The 15,438-nt window shown below is 50.2% G+C and overlaps 1 protein-coding gene across 1 annotated transcript; it reads left to right on the forward strand.

Moving 5' to 3' along the window:
- The first annotated feature begins 2,306 nt into the window (after nucleotides 1-2,306).
- On the forward strand, nucleotides 2,307-15,161 carry KLHL40 (kelch like family member 40). The gene is made up of 6 exons (XM_036379114.2): nucleotides 2,307-5,222; nucleotides 8,639-8,799; nucleotides 10,212-10,319; nucleotides 11,377-11,562; nucleotides 12,517-12,663; nucleotides 13,518-15,161. Exons 1-6 carry the CDS (start codon nucleotides 4,077-4,079, stop codon nucleotides 13,627-13,629), a joined length of 1,860 nt encoding a protein of 619 aa, XP_036235007.1. The 5' UTR covers nucleotides 2,307-4,076; the 3' UTR covers nucleotides 13,630-15,161.
- The last annotated feature ends 277 nt before the right edge of the window (nucleotides 15,162-15,438 follow it).

The raw sequence follows: 15,438 nt of genomic DNA on the forward strand, positions 1-15,438 counted from the left end.
ACCTACTCCCCCAAAAAAAGTGACACAAGACATTTGTGACTTCAGCAGAAACCCATTTGCCATCACCAGACTGAAGGTTGGGCTGCACTGGATTCATATTCACCTTTAATTTCACTCTACTATTGGGTGTCATCACCAGACTGGAGTTTGGGCTGCACTGGATTCATATTCACCTTCAATTTGACTCTGCTTTTGTACATATCTTGATCCTGTGGCCAGCAAACTTCACCCATGTGGGTTTTGGGTTAGAAGCCAGCTTGGTTTTACTTTTGGGAGCCTGACCAACAGTGCTGGGAGTAAGGGGCAGGCATTGTGCCTTGGTGGCATGTTGTCACATCCCTTTTTGGCACATCTGTCACTGCTGGACTTTTCATAGATGTTTTTGGCATCTCCGTTATTTCAGATTTACTTTTTCCATCAGACCAGCTCTGCCACCGTGTGCTTCCTGCAGGGTTGGCTTCATCTCCTGCCCTCTGTGGGGGTGTCCTTGCACAGGTGGCACCTCCCTGAGCTGCTGTCCCCACGGGCTCTGTCCCTGGGGTGGCTCAGCTCAGGTCTGTGGCTGCCTGGGAGGACAGAGTCACCTCCCAGTGTCCAAGTGGGTGACTCACATGGCAAAGCCCAGTGACTCTGCACTGCCCTCCTGACTGGGACACTTCAGGAGAGAAAATAGCCCATCCACTAAGAGGCTATATTTACCCAGCAGCTGCAGCTGCTGAAGCTGCCAGAAGGAGCTAATCTTAGACACCAACCCAGCCAGTGATCTGTTAAGAGACAGTTCATGGGAGAATTTGGGCTTTGCCCTCCTTTTCCAGGAGTTTTCCCTTCAGCTTTTGCTGATCTGACAAGCCCAGGAGGTCTGAGCCCCCTGGTGCTGTCTCAACCAGCTCAGCCTTGCACAGGACACCCCCACCCTCACTGAATGTCTCTGTAGGATGGGATTTATCCACTCATTTGCTCTGATTATTGCCTGCCCCTTTGTAAAACTCCACCAAGAAGGCAAGAAAAGCAATTTTTTATCGTAATTACAAATCCCACCTAACAGCCTTACACTGGACACTTTCTTGTTCAGCCTGACATGGCTGAAATTCCTTCCTCCATCCTTTTTGTTGTAACATTTTGTATGGGTGGGAGTGATCCTGCAGCACTGCATCCCTTTAGGATGTATCTGTGTATCCTCACTGTTGTGGTTTAATCCCACTCACTCACTCCCCCTCACCCCATAAGGAGGAGAATCAGAAAGAAAAGGTGAACAGGTAAATCTGTGGAGATGAGAACAGTTTAACATTTGAAACAAAACATAGTGATGATAATAATAATGACAAGGAGAGGAGAAAGAGCAACAGAGCCCGAGAGGAACAAGTGCTGCACAACAATTGCTCATCACCCACTGGCTGATGCCCAGCCTGTCCCCAGACAGCAAATTGGCTCCCTTCTGGGTAATTTCCACAGTTTATATCCTGGAAATGATGTTCTGTGGTGTGGAACATCCCTCTGGCCAGCTCAGGTCAGCTCTCCTGGCCATGCTGCTTCCCAGCTTTTGGTGCAGCTCCTCCCTGGCAGAGTGTGAGAGATGGAAAATCCTGACTCAGGGTGAGGATGACAGCAGGAGCCAAAATATCAGTGAGTTATCAGCATTATCCTCATCCTAAATCAGGAAAAGCACAGCACTGCAGGAGGAAAATCAACTCTCCCAGATGAAACCAGGACCTCCACCCCCTCCCATGTCCTGGGGGACTGTTGCCCACCTGGGGACACATTTAAGGACTGTGGGAATCCACTGGTCATTGGAAATCCCTGGCTGTGGCCCTGTCAGACCTGGGGCACAGTGCACCCAGGCTCTTGGAAAACCAGGGCTGATTCCCCAAGCCTTGGAGCTGCTCCAGGCAAAGCCACTGCAGCCCTTGGGAGTCCCCAGGGCAGGTTTGGGAGCAGCACAGGGCCCTTTCCCTGGGTGAGCCACCAACCTGGGAGATGCCAGAGACCCAGCAGGTCCCAGAGCTCCTCTGGGAAGGGCTGCAGCTGAATTTTTAAAAAAGTGGCAACCCGTGGGGTGGGGGATAAGGAAGCAAAACTCAGCTGGCAGCAGCACGAAAAGGAAAACAAGGCAGGGCTCAAGGGAGATTAAAGGCAGAGGGAGGGGGGAAATCCCAGCTGGTGGCACAACAACACAGGATTAAACTTGGGATGGCACAGAGCTGATGCACAGGGGGCAGAGAGGGGAGGGAGGGGGTGTCCAGCCCCAGATGTCAGCGAGGAAAAATTCCTGAAGTTCGACCCAGTTCAAAGATCAGCACTTGGAGCTTGGGCCTGGCACAGATGGGCAGCACAGGAGAGCTCATGATGTGAGCTCTGAAAACAGCTTGAGATTATTTCCCTGCTCTGTTGGTACCTCCCAGCTGCTGCTGGAACCACACCAGTACAGAAGGGCTTCATACTGGTACAGCTCCCTCCCTCTTGTAGAGATGACCATCATGGCAATTTTTATGCTCATATCCCTGCCAGGGTAAGGGGTTATGTGGCTTTAAACACACCAAGAATAATGGCTAATATTTTTTCATAGACTTAATTAAATCGTTAATTAAATCTGTGCCATCACTGAGTGTCAGACAGCCCAGAGGGTCCACAGCAAGAGATAAAACAGATTCATGTGCAAGTTTTACTATGGGTATAAATAATTAGAGCTACTCTGCTCACCCATGTCTGTCAAAACTAATTTGCTTCTTTGTGAGCTCTGTGGGAATAGCTGGACCTGGACTGGCCATTTCAGGGCCCAGGGGACTTCCTAGACATCCATGGGTAGGCAAGCAGGACACAAAAGCTGCTGGAGAGCTCAGCCACCCTGGAGCATCAGCTCCAGGCCAGGCAGGCTGTCCTGCTGTGCCTCTAAACTTCATCCAGAGGGGAACGATGAACCCGAAGGCCTGAGCAGGAGACCCTCAGTTTACTATAAGGTATTTGTGTTTAGATGTCTTAATCTGTGAGTTTGAGCCCACCCTTGCATTTCCTTTATTTCTCTCCAGCCTCAGACACTCTCTCAGTCACTGGGATCTGGAAAGGATGGATTCATTGGTGCCAAGGTGCCCACAGACTGTGCCACTGGGGCCCATTTGCATGTAGGACAGAGTCACAGAATCACTGAGGCTGGAAAAGAGCTCTGGGGTTGACTCCAACCTGTGGTTGAACCAGACCATGGCCCTGATTGCTGTGTCCAGTCTTTCCTTAATGCCTCCAGGGATGGAGACTCCACCACCTACTGCAGGGAAAAAGAGCCATTCCTCTCCCACAGTCCTCAAATCTCCTGCTTTAGTGAGGATTTTAAAGGAACTTCCAGCACAGATCTCGTATCCCACACAGGGCTGTAAATAAACACCTCTAACTCCATTTCCAGACCCCTGAAAAGTGACTCCAGAGGAGAATAAAGGACAAACCCGTGCAGCAAAGCAGCCCTGGGTGGGAGCTGGCTGGAGCTGGGGATGCCACAAAGCCCACACAAGACCTTCCCTTAGCACATCCTTCCAGCTTGGACTTCATGGCCTATTTTTAGCACAGCTAAAGGTCCAGCACCTTCGGAGCATCATCAGGAGGAAGCCCCAGCCTTGCCACCCATGACCCAAACAGCAAATCGGGCTGTTAGATTCACCCAGAGTCCTCTTCCCAAGCCCATGGGTGTCCCCTGTGGTGTCACAGCAGCCAAACCTGCTGCTCTCCCCGCGGTGACTCACGAGCTGACAGGCCCTTCCTGAATTCCTGGGGCTGGAATTACAGCTGTTCCCCCGGCCCCCCTCCCTTCCTCCTTGTCCAATGTGTCATATTAAAGGGTGATCGGCTTACACATGCTGCACTATGGATTCCTTAAGCCCTGCAGTGCTGTGTCTATATATAAAGCCCCGAGCTGGAAGCTGAAGTGCACAGACAGCTGGGAGCATAGCAAGGTTTCACATTCCCGGTGTGCCAGCAGTCTGGAAGCCCGTGAGGCTGTGAGCTCTGCTTTCTTTACTCAGGTTTAGGTACAGCCACCAATATTTATCCATAAAAGAAGGACTGGGGCGAAGAACGAGTGGTTATTCGCCACCATGGGTTTGCCTCTTGATCAAGTGGAAGAATTGCGTCTCTACCAGCAAACTCTTCTCCAGGACGGACTCAAAGACATGTTGGACCACAATAAGTTTCTGGACTGTGTGTTAAAAGTGAAAGGGAAGGAGTTTCCCTGCCACCGGCTGGTGCTGGCAGCCTGCAGCCCCTATTTCCGGGCCATGTTCCTCTCAGACATGGAAGAGAGCAAGAAGAGGGAGGTCAGCTTGGAAGATGTCGACCCAGACGTCATGGGCAAGATCCTGCACTACATCTACACCTCCGAGCTGGAGATCACCGAGCAGAACGTGCAGGACATCTTCTCCGTGGCCAACATGTTCCAGATCCCCTCCATCTTCACCGTGTGCGTGTCCTTCCTGCAGAAGAGGCTCTGCCTCAGCAACTGCCTGGCCATCTTCCGGCTGGGACTGATGCTGGACTGCGCCCGCCTGGCCGTGGCCGCCCGGGATTTCATCTGCGACCGCTTCGCGCTGGTCTCCCGGGACGAGGAGTTCTACCAGCTCTCCCCCGACGAGCTGATCGCCATCATCTCCAGCGACTCCCTCAACGTGGAGAAGGAGGAGAGCGTCTTCGAGGTGGTGATGAAGTGGGCGGGGGCCAAGGAGCACGAGAGCCGGCAGAAGGCCCTGCCTGTCATCTTCGAGAGCGTCCGCTTCCGCCTCATGCCCGGCGACTTCATCAGGGAGCATGTGGAGAAGCACGCCCTGGTCAAGTCCAGCCCCGAGCTGCTCAAGAAGCTGCAGATGGTGAAGGACGCCCAGAAAGGCAAGTTCACCGTGGTGAAGAAGAAGAAAGTGAAGAAGAGCAGTGAGAATCAAGCAAAGGAGGATGTTGTCAATGGAGCAGTGGATGAAGGGGAGGACACGGAGGAGGATGCTCTCCCTGGGATCCTGAACGACACCATGCGCTTTGGGATGTTCCTCCAGGACCTTATTTTCATGGTGAGCGACAGTGGAGCAGTGGCCTATGACCCCAATGCCAACGAGTGCTATTTTGCCTCCCTGTCTACTCAAATCCCAAAGAACCACGTCAGTCTGGTGACCAAAGAGAATCAGATCTTCATCGTCGGAGGACTGTACTACAACGAGGACAACAAAGAGGATCCCATGAGCTCCTACTTCCTACAGGTACTACCTTTGTCTTTTGTTTCTTTGACCACTTGGGGACATCACCAAGCTTTAACTCCCATAATATTTGTTGTCATGTGATTTTAAAGTTGTTAATGAAGGAGAATGATCTGGGTTGCTTTACTGAAGATTCTTCTCCCTTTATTTTTAAGGATGATGCCATTGAGGGGTGGTTGTGGTAGTTGAGGAAGAAGGTTTGAAGGAGTAGGAAATAGGAATGAGCCTTCCTGATCCAAATCCTGAGGAGAGGATTGTTTAGGACAATGAATTTGGCCCAGCCCTGGCTGCCACAGGGTTCACAAACTGGGAGGTTTGTGGCATCAGACCTTGCATCCCCTGCCTTCCCTGGTTATGAACCCCAGGAAAACCCAAGGGTGACGCTGCCAGGTGCTGAAAAAGGAGCAGCAGCAGCCTCAGCCACAGAGCAAACACCCCAAGGACACAGGGCATGTCCCTGCCTCCCAACACGTGCCCCATTCCCAGTGCTGTCCTGCCCCTGGAGATGGGCTTGGTCCAGCTCAGAGTCTCTGCCTCAGCCATTTCCATCCTGAGAGGGGGAAACCACCTCGAGCTGTCTTTGGGGATACCCCTCAGGGAAAGTCGCTGTTCTAACTCAGCAGTGACCCAACTGTGACTGGATTGAGCTGTGCAGGCAATCTGAGCCCCAGCCTGGGCTGCAGCCCAGATTTCTTTCCCTGTAGACAGCTAACACAAGGCTCCTGCCCTTCCTCCTGACCCCAAGGAATCCAGTAAATCCTCTATTCTTCCTCCCATACCCAGAAATCCTTTTTTTGTTCCTCTCCATGGCTCAAATCTTCTGGGAAGAAACAATAACGTGTCTCAGGCTCGCATCTTCTGGGAAAAACAATAACATCTCCAGGCAGAAAGGATAAAAGGATGGTGGTTGCCAAGCTGAGACACAGAGCCCTGATCCCAGCCTTGACTCATTGCCCTCATCAGTGGGGCTGCACATCACACAGGGACCAGGCTTGTCCTCACCTGGAAAGGGGCAGGGGGTGAAGCCCAGGGAATGAGCCAGGAGGAAGAAACCCCAGCCCTATAGAGCAGGAGTGAATGGGAAAGCTGAGGAAGTGCTGGGGGTGCCCTGTTTGAGATACAGCACTGGACAGTCCATGATGACCGAGGTGTGGGCAGCCCCATCAGGTACCTGTGAGGAGCAGGGCAATGCATTCAGCCAAACCTGTGCCTAAGGATCAATCTTCCCAGCAGAGGAGGAGAGGGGTCCAGAGACCTCACAGAACCTCCACAGAATCATAGAATGGCCTGGGAGGCCATCCTATGGAATCCTGAGAGGGACCTTGAAGATCTCATAGTTCCAAACCCCTGCCATAAGCAGGGACACCTCCCACCAGACCAGGCTGCTCAGAGCTCCATCCAACTTGGCCTTGAACACTTCCAGGGGTGGGGCAGCATCCTTGGAAATATTTAATATTTGGCTGCACAAAGCCCTGGGAAACTGCTCTAACTCCAAACCTGTGCCCCTTTGAACACGTGGATTGCATGAAAAACCTTTGGTGGTCCTTCCCCTCAAAGTACTGTGTGGTTCTGAGCTGCAAACAAAGCAAGATTTCTCTGTTCAGCTCCCCGTTTGCCACTAATTCAGTGGCAAGTGTCCTGAGCACGTGGGGCGAGTTTCAGCTCTTCCCCACAAGAAGGGTCTCTTCACACATCACCATGTCATTTGTGCTTGGGAGAATCAGACAAACCCTGGGACCAGAGAGTGCCGTCAGTTTGCAAATGTTTAATTTATTACATCAGTGTCATTCTGTAGCTCAAAGTTGCTGTATGAACAAGAGAGGTTTTGAGCCCTTTTTTTCAGCTCAAATGACACATTTAGACATGCAGCTCTATGACAAGCCACTGTGCCACAGCTCCCTACACCTTCTGACTCTTTCTATCCCCCCAAATTTCACATTCTCCCTGCTGGAGCCAGGTGCATTAGGTCAGGGATAATTTAGATTTAAGGACAGGCACCAAAATATAAAAATGCTGATAAATCCCAGGGGCCTTGCAGATTTTGGCAGGAGCAAAATGATTCCATTGACATTTCAGATGGGAAAGGGTATCCTTTCTTCGTCACTTGCAAGATTTATGACTCGAAAACAATGCTGAACCCATCAAGAAGCAGGAACCACCCCGATGACTGAGCTGCTCAGGGTTGCACTATAAATAACACATGTGTGGACCACAGCTTACAAAGAGACAAAAACCACAGGCACCCAGCTGAGGGCGAGTCTTTGGAGCCAACCCATCAGGCTGGAGCTCCTTGGCCTGAGCCCATGGCAAACAATGCTCCAGGCAGTGCTGCGTCACAGCTTCATCCTGCAGCCCCACAAAATTGGCTGCAAGACATCCCTCCCTCCTCTATCAAGATATAATAATTGTTTTTTTTCCCAATTCCCATTAAGGCACAGTTCTCAGAGTCTCTAGTCTAAGAATTTTTCTTTTTTTTTTAATTTTTTTTCGGGTGGGAGACGAGGCATTGCTTTGATCTACAGATGCCCAAGGATTTGGTGATCTGATCCAGCAGTTTTCACTGGCACACTTTATCTGTGTAGCCAACATTGCTGGCAGAACCCTGTTACCTGGCAGAGATGGAAAATGCCAGGATGAAATACTGTGAGGTGTTTTCTGTGCTTGAAAAGGCTCAGGAGAATTTCTAGGATTGAAATGCTTCCATTCCTCCAGTCCCAGGAACAATCCATTGCAAGTGCAGCAAGAAGTCTTTCACCCAAAGATGACCAGGCTTGTTCCAAGTTCCGAGTTAGAAAAGGAGACTGAGGAGAGAGCTTATTATTCCACAACTCCCTAAAAGGAGGCTGGAGCAGGTGGAGTTGGCCCCTTCTCCCAGGCAAACAGTGACAGGATGAGAGGACAAGGCCTCAGGCTGCACCAAGGGAGGTTCAGGTTGGACATCATGGAGAATTTTTTTACTGAAAATGTGGTCAGGCATTGAGATGAGCTGCCCAGGGAAGTGGTGGAGTCACCATCCTTGAAGGTGTTCAAGAAATGGCCTGATGTGGCACTCAGTGCCATGGAATGGACAAGGAGGTGATTGGTCAAAGGTTGGACCCAATGATCTCAGAGGCATTTTCCAACTTTAACATAGTTCTGTAAGGACCTGGATTTGATGAATAGAGCAGAAAATGTTGCTGCAGACCCATCTCTGCTCTTATGCCTTGTCATAAAAGGTTTATCATACAAATTGTGACTTGGGTTTGCTCTCAGATCTCCCATCCTGCTCCAGCTGACAAAGGCACAGCCACAGGAGCATTGCAGGGAGTGCTGCTGGGGTGACCAAGCTGCACATGGGAGCACACTTTGTCCTCCACCTCTGGACCCTGATTTTTGCTAATCAAATGGACACACACTAATGATCATTTGTTCCTTTCCAGTACGACCACCTGGATGCAGACTGGCTGGGGATGCCCCCCCTGCCCTCTCCTCGCTGCCTTTTTGGTCTGGGGGAGGCAGAAAACTCAATTTTTGTGGTTGGAGGGAAGGAACTGAAGGAGGGAGAGAAGACCTTGGATTCAGTGCTGTGCTACGACCGCCTGTGAGTGTTCCTTGGAGGAGAAATGGAGCAGCTGCCATGGGTCAAAAGGCTTCGGAGAAGGGCTTGAACTCTGTATGAGGATGCTGGGACTGTCCTCGAGCTGTGCCCTGGGGCTCTGAGCTGTCTCCTTCCAGCTGCTCCCTTTATTGAGCCTCCTGGAGAGGGAAGCCTTTATGGGGATATTTTGTTATTTGGGATTGACATTAGTAGATGTTCACGTGAGACATGTACAGAGGTGGTTTTTTTCTTCTGCTAAATCTCCTGCTCTTGCCCATTGATTAAAGGATCAGTGGCATTCACTGTGGTCTCACCAAAAGAGGTTTGAACAGAAAAGCTTGTTTTTAAATTTTTCAGATGTGTCACAGAATGGCTTATCCTGATTGATATCAGGCTTAATATCCAATTATTTTTGGACAATGGGCTCTGACCCATGCTAGCTCATGGGCTTTATTAAAAGGCACCATCCTGTTCTTCTCTCAGGAGACAGAAACTTCCAAAGCCTGCTGCTCTCTGCCCCAAAGAGACAGAGCAGCAGGCACCAAGAAGCCTTTTCTTGGTCTATATTTAGATGTGCGTGCTTCCAAGTCTGTTTTATAGGCAGAGATTTGAAACCAGTTCCATTCCCACAGAGCAGGGCATTTATCTGCCCCTGCAGACTCTGGGAAAGAATTTGTCTGCCCCCACTAAGTGTCTGGGGGTGGTTTGAGTCTCAGTTTGGAGCTGGTAGAGATGTGATCAGCACCATTCTATCTCTGGTTTTTTTTGGTCATTATTCTGATTGAACATGGCTGAACATGAGCCAGCCATGTGCCCAGGTGGCCAAGAGGGACAGTGGATTGTATCCATCCATCCATCCTGGATGGACCAGCAGGACCAGGGAAAAGTTTATTCCTTTGTGCTGGGCACTGCGAGGCTGCACCTCAAATCCTGCATCCAGTTTTGGGCCTCTCATGACAAGAAGGACATTGATGGGCTGGTGTGAGCCCCGAGAAGGGAACAGAGCTGAGGAAGGGTCTGGAGCACCAGGAGCAGCTGAAAGAACTTGAGGGGCTCAGCTTGGAGAAAAAGGGGTTCAAGGGGTCATTATTGCTCCCTATTCCTACCTGAAGACCGCAAGGAAACAATGGATATTAGCATAAATAATCTGTTCATTTTATTATTTTACTGTCACCCTTTTTAAGGATAATTATTATTATTTTTAGGGTCATTATTATTATTTTTAGGATCATTAGACATTTATTGTCTGAGCCTGTCTCCCATTACAGACCTTGTGATTCTGAGACTGAGTCCAACCCTGTGCTCACCTCCAGGCCTGGGAAATGTCATGTCCTCTAGGTGTCATCCAGCAAGCTACAAATCCTTTCGCTTCCCATCTTTTTCTGACCCATCTTTTTCTTTCCCATCTTTTCCAGGTCTTTCAAGTGGGGTGAGGCTGATCCCCTTCCCTACTCAGTCTATGGCCACGCAGTGGTATCACACAAGGACCTTGTCTATGTCATTGGGGGCAAAGGAAGTGACAAGTAAGTCAAAAAGAAAGGGAAAATCAAGGAGGGAATCCCTCACACCAGTGGGAATGCAGAGTTGGTACCTCCTCAGCCTGCTTTAAGGAGGGCTGGATGGGATGGGAGATGTGGATCCTCCCCTCTCTGCTCACCTCTGTGCCTGCAGCCCTTTCCAAAACCTTAGGAGGCCAACAGGGACATCAGGAAGATGGCAGTGTCCTCTCAGGAGAGAGAATGTATTGTGCCATCCCTGGAAGCAGGCTGCAGGGGGCTTTGAGGGAAACTGGTGCAGTGGAAGGTGGCCCTGCCCATGGAGATTGGAATGAGATGTTCTTTAAAGATCCTTCCCAATCAAACCACAAAAAAACCCAAATGTCACTCAGATTGGGAGAGGCAGTGAAGAGCAAGAAGCCCCTTCACTTTTAGGGTGTCCTGTCGTGGGCTTGTGGAGCAGAGTGGTCACCATAGCCAAATCCAGACATGTATTTGCAACAGGAGGGAAAAACCTGATCCACCCTGACCCCATCCCACCCTCCTGCAGGAGATGAGCTCAGCAGGAAAAGCCTCTCTCAGGAGCATCACAGTGGCTGCCTTGCAGGGCACAAACGTGGCTGTTTGCAGAGCAAACATTCCACAGTCCAGCAAGGATTGGTCCTGCTCGGGAAGGGCTATGGTCTGAAAGATGTGAACATCCTCACACTGCCCACCTGGCCACAGGAGCATCACTGAGGATATTTGGCAGCATCACGGTGGATCAGGAGCAATAAATCAAAGCCTTGAAGGCTTTGAGAGGTGCTAAGGGGCTGCCTGGACCTGTATCCAGGTGTGTGAGCACCAAGCTGAGCTCTCAGGACTTCTGTCCAAGGGTACAGCAGGAGGGGATGCGTTACACACACAGGCGGTGACTCCAGGCAGGGACATCCTCGGGTGCACACCCAACAAAGTCAATGTGAAGGAGCAAAATCCTCCCTAGGCACCCCACCTTCTTCCCAGCAGACACCCCCAAACCCCTCCAAGAGCAAAACCACCCCTTGGAAAGCGACCAAGGCTCCTTTTCCCTCTCCTTTTTCTCCAGGAAGTGCCTGAAGAAGATGTGTGTCTACAACCCAGCCAAGTTTGAGTGGAAGGAAATGGCTCCCATGAAAACTGCCCGCTCCCTGTTCGGGGCCACCGTGCACAAGGACAAAATCTACGTGGCAGCTGGTGTCACCGACTCTGGTTTGACCAGCTCCGTGGAGGTCTATGACATTGCCACCAACAAGTATGTCCTGAGTTGTGGTTACACCAGGAGTAGGTGCAGGTGTAGGCTCAGCAAATTCCAACCATCCTGGAGTTTGTTTGTGGCTCCTGATGTCAGTTCCTCCCGTTTATACGCCCATGGGAGGGGAGTTGGAGCTGGATAATCTTTAAGGTCTCTTCCAACCCAAGACATTTGAGGGTTCTATGGTTCCTCAGAGAGCTGGGCATCACCAAATCCACTGTGGTTGGGGTGGGGATCATCTCAGGCTTGTCCTCAAAGTGGTTTCACCCACTGTGCCATCCTTGGGTTCGCTGGGGCTTCACCCAACACAATCGACCCTCAGAATTTGGGTGGCTCTTGCAGCTGCTGCCCCAGCACTGGGACAAACTGGCCCATGCACCCAAAGCAAAACAAACTTGAACGATGATGATGGGAACAGTTTCCCTGAAAACAGCCAGGGTATGGTCCCATAACCACCTTGACCTGCACAACTGGATCTGTCCTAGTGAGCTCAGCTGTTGAATCCTGATTTGAGGCCATCCTCAGCGTGGGGGTGGCCAGGATGCTCCAACTTTGAGGAACATTTGAAGGAGCTGGGGCTGTTTAGCCTGGAGAAGAGGAGGCTCAGAGGTGACCTTATTGCTCTCTACAACTCCTGCAGGGAGGCTGCAGACAGGTGGGGTTGGTCTCTGACAGAACCAGAGGACACAGCCTCCAGCTACGTCAGGGAAGGTACAGGTTGGATATTAGGAAAAAAATTTTCACCGAAAGAATAATAAAGTACTGGAATGCTCTTCCCAGGGAGGTGGTAGAATCACCATGTCTGGATGTGTTTAACAAAGACTGGACATGGCACTGGGTGCTACTGTCGAGGTGTTAGGGCATGGGTTGGGCTCGATGATCTTGGAGGTCTCTTCCAACCTCATTATTCTGTGATTCTGTGATTCTGAACTTGTCCCCTCTCTCACGTGGCAGGTGGGACACCTTCCCTGAGTTCCCCCAGGAGCGCAGCTCTGCCAGCCTGGTCAGCCTCTCTGGGGTGCTCTACCTGCTCGGGGGCTTCGCCACGGTGGAGACCGAGTCGGGAGAGCTGGTGCCAACAGAGCTCAACGACGTTTGGAGGTGACAAACCTTCCCCAGGGCTGTCCCAGGGAGCATGGGAGGGATGTTAGTAATGAAATAGATAATTTCTGTCTGGTTTTATGCCGTCAGTGTCAGGTGGAGGTTGTCACCCCAGCACCAGGCTGCAGGCTCAGCACTCAGTGTCTGGGAATTTTGCCCTGTGCTGTGCTGGAGGGCACATTGGTGCTTCAGTGATCTCTCCCAGCCTCACGTAGCAACAGACCAGGGAAAACTTGCTCCTTTGGCTTTGTTGTGCGTTGACATTTTGCCTGGAGCTGGTTCCAGACTCTCCTTTGGTGTGGAGCAGCATCTGTGCAATGTTCCTCTCACTGGGAACAACCAGTGCTTGGGCTGGGAAGCAGAGTCTGGGTTGGGAAGCAGAGAGTCTGGGTTGGGAAGCAGAGAGTCTGGGTTGGGAAGCAGAGTCTGGGCTGGGAAGCAGAGTCTGGGCTGGGAAGCAGAGTCTGGATTAGGAAGCAGAGTCTGGGTTGGGTAGCAGATAGTCTTACATGCAAGAGGAGTGGGCAGAAAGCACTTAGTGACAGCTGCTAGTGCAGCATTGGCTGCTCCTGTCCCTCAATTCAGTGCTCTGGCACCCTCAGCAGGATCCTGCTGTCCTTCACCATGGATGTTCCACCTTGGCTCCATCAACCCAACTCCCAGAAGAAAAATATCCCCTCCCCTGCAAGACCACGTGCTGATATCCACGTCCCCCAAGGCAGAGCACGCCAGGGCTGCAATTCACGCCAATTCTTGTGGCCAAATAACTCCTGTGGGCTGCCACCCCTATGGAGAGCAGCTGGAGGGAGGGAGAGGAGACCTTTCCTCAGCATTGTCTGCCTGTCTCTCCCCAGGTATGACGAGGAGCAGAAGAAGTGGGAAGGGGTTCTCCGGGAGATCCAGTACGCCTCCGGTGCCACGTTCCTGCCCGTGCGCCTCAACGTCCTGCGCCTCACCAAGATGTAGTCAGGAGAGACTGGTCCTCTTTCCAGGGACTGCTGGAGCAAGGAGGGGTGGGGAGATGCTTCTCAGAGATGGGGCATCTAAACACTGCCCAGGACATTGCATCTGTGATTGGTAATTTTTTGGATAAGTGGGAAAGAGGGGAGAGTATCTGAAAACCTCCCGGGAAATTGAAGGGATTCACAAGGTAATTAGAGAGGGGATTTGGAGTCTGTAAGGAGCTGGGGAAGGCTGAGAAGCACAGAAAAATTAGTTATTCCAGTCTCAGGAGACAGGACAACTAGATGATACATTTTTTAGCTTATTTCTTCATGTTTTTTCCCATCTTTTCAACTGCTGTTGGACCCCTCCAACAAACAGGGGATGCAGGAAGTGAGGACAAGGATTACATTCCCCAGGGAAAGGCATCCACAGAGTATTTTCCAGCCTAGGGTGTCTGTGAGCACAGTGTTCCTTGGAGAGGAGAAGGAAGGGCTTAAAGTCAAGTGGCACAGGAGAGACCTGGTAGAATTTGATGAGTTCCTGAGTGAAGAGGGTTGTTGGGATAAGACAGGCAGAAGAAAAGATCATGTGAGCAGCAGAAGCACCTTGGAAGATGTGATGAAAAGCAAATAATCTCAGTTCTTTGCCTCCAGCTTGACTTTGGAGTTTTGAGAGGCTGGGAGTTAAGTGTCAGAAAAGGAGGAGTCACGGAAGTTGTAGGGTAGGAAGGGGGAGAGATGGACAGAGGATGCCATGTGTGGTCACCTCCAGCCTTTTGGGCCCCTCATCTTCAATCACAGATCACAATGTCCTCACCTATGGATGGACAAATGCTGGTTTTTAGGGAAAGGTTTTATATTTTTGCTGTTTTTCTTATTTTTCATGTTCAGATTTTTTTTTTAAAGAGTATTTTACTTTGCTAAGATCTCAGATGTGTTTGGCTCAAAGAGAGCTTCTGACTGAGGAAAAACGCGTATTTATTTTAAAGTTGTCAATAATGAAGTTTTGATAGAGACACGACTGTACTGGCAGCAGGAAAAAAGATCTGTTAGAGCAAAAATCTCCTGATGCCCACACCATCTGACCAGTGGTTTATTCAAAAATAAATGTGACTATTCCAAAAGAAACCCCTGTGTCTGCACATTGATAAAGCTGAAACTGATCCTTCACAGCAACCAAAGACAAGGACTGAGCACAAGTTGTGATGGACACATGCAGCAAAACAGCCCCATGGAGAGCCTCATCTTTTTCTTGTTATTTTCCCTCATTTGAGAGCTGAAATTTTAGTATCTATATCCTTACAGCTCTTCCCTATGGATGTCACAACCAGGAGTTTACCCAGGACTAGAAGGAAGCTGGATGCCTACACTGACAGGGTGAGAAGAAATGGCCTCAAACTGTGCCAGGGGAGGTTTAGATTGGATATTAGGATGAGTTTTTTCATGGAAAGGATTGTAAAGCACTAGAAAAGACAGTGATGGAGTCACCATCCCTGGAAGTGTTCAAAAAAATGTGGATATGGCACTTAGGGACATGGTTTAGTGGTGAACAAGGTGGTGGTGCTGGGCTGGTGTCTGGACTCAATGAGATTAAAAGTCTTTTCCTACCTTTCAATTCTATGAATTGAATTCTTCCAACAATTCTATGATTTTTTCCAACAATTCTATGATTCTGTGATGTCATAGTACTATTAACAGGGTTGATAATCAATAATAATTCAAAAAAAGAACAAAAACAAACCTTGCAAAACAATTGCCTCAAAGTGGTATGAAAATTCTGGTATCACAAATCTAGGTCAAAATGCAGTTGTGGAGAAACTGAAATATGTTT

The sequence above is a fragment of the Molothrus ater genome, chromosome 1 (genome assembly GCF_012460135.2).
Source record: "Molothrus ater isolate BHLD 08-10-18 breed brown headed cowbird chromosome 1, BPBGC_Mater_1.1, whole genome shotgun sequence".
Taxonomy (NCBI): Eukaryota; Metazoa; Chordata; class Aves; order Passeriformes; family Icteridae; genus Molothrus; species Molothrus ater.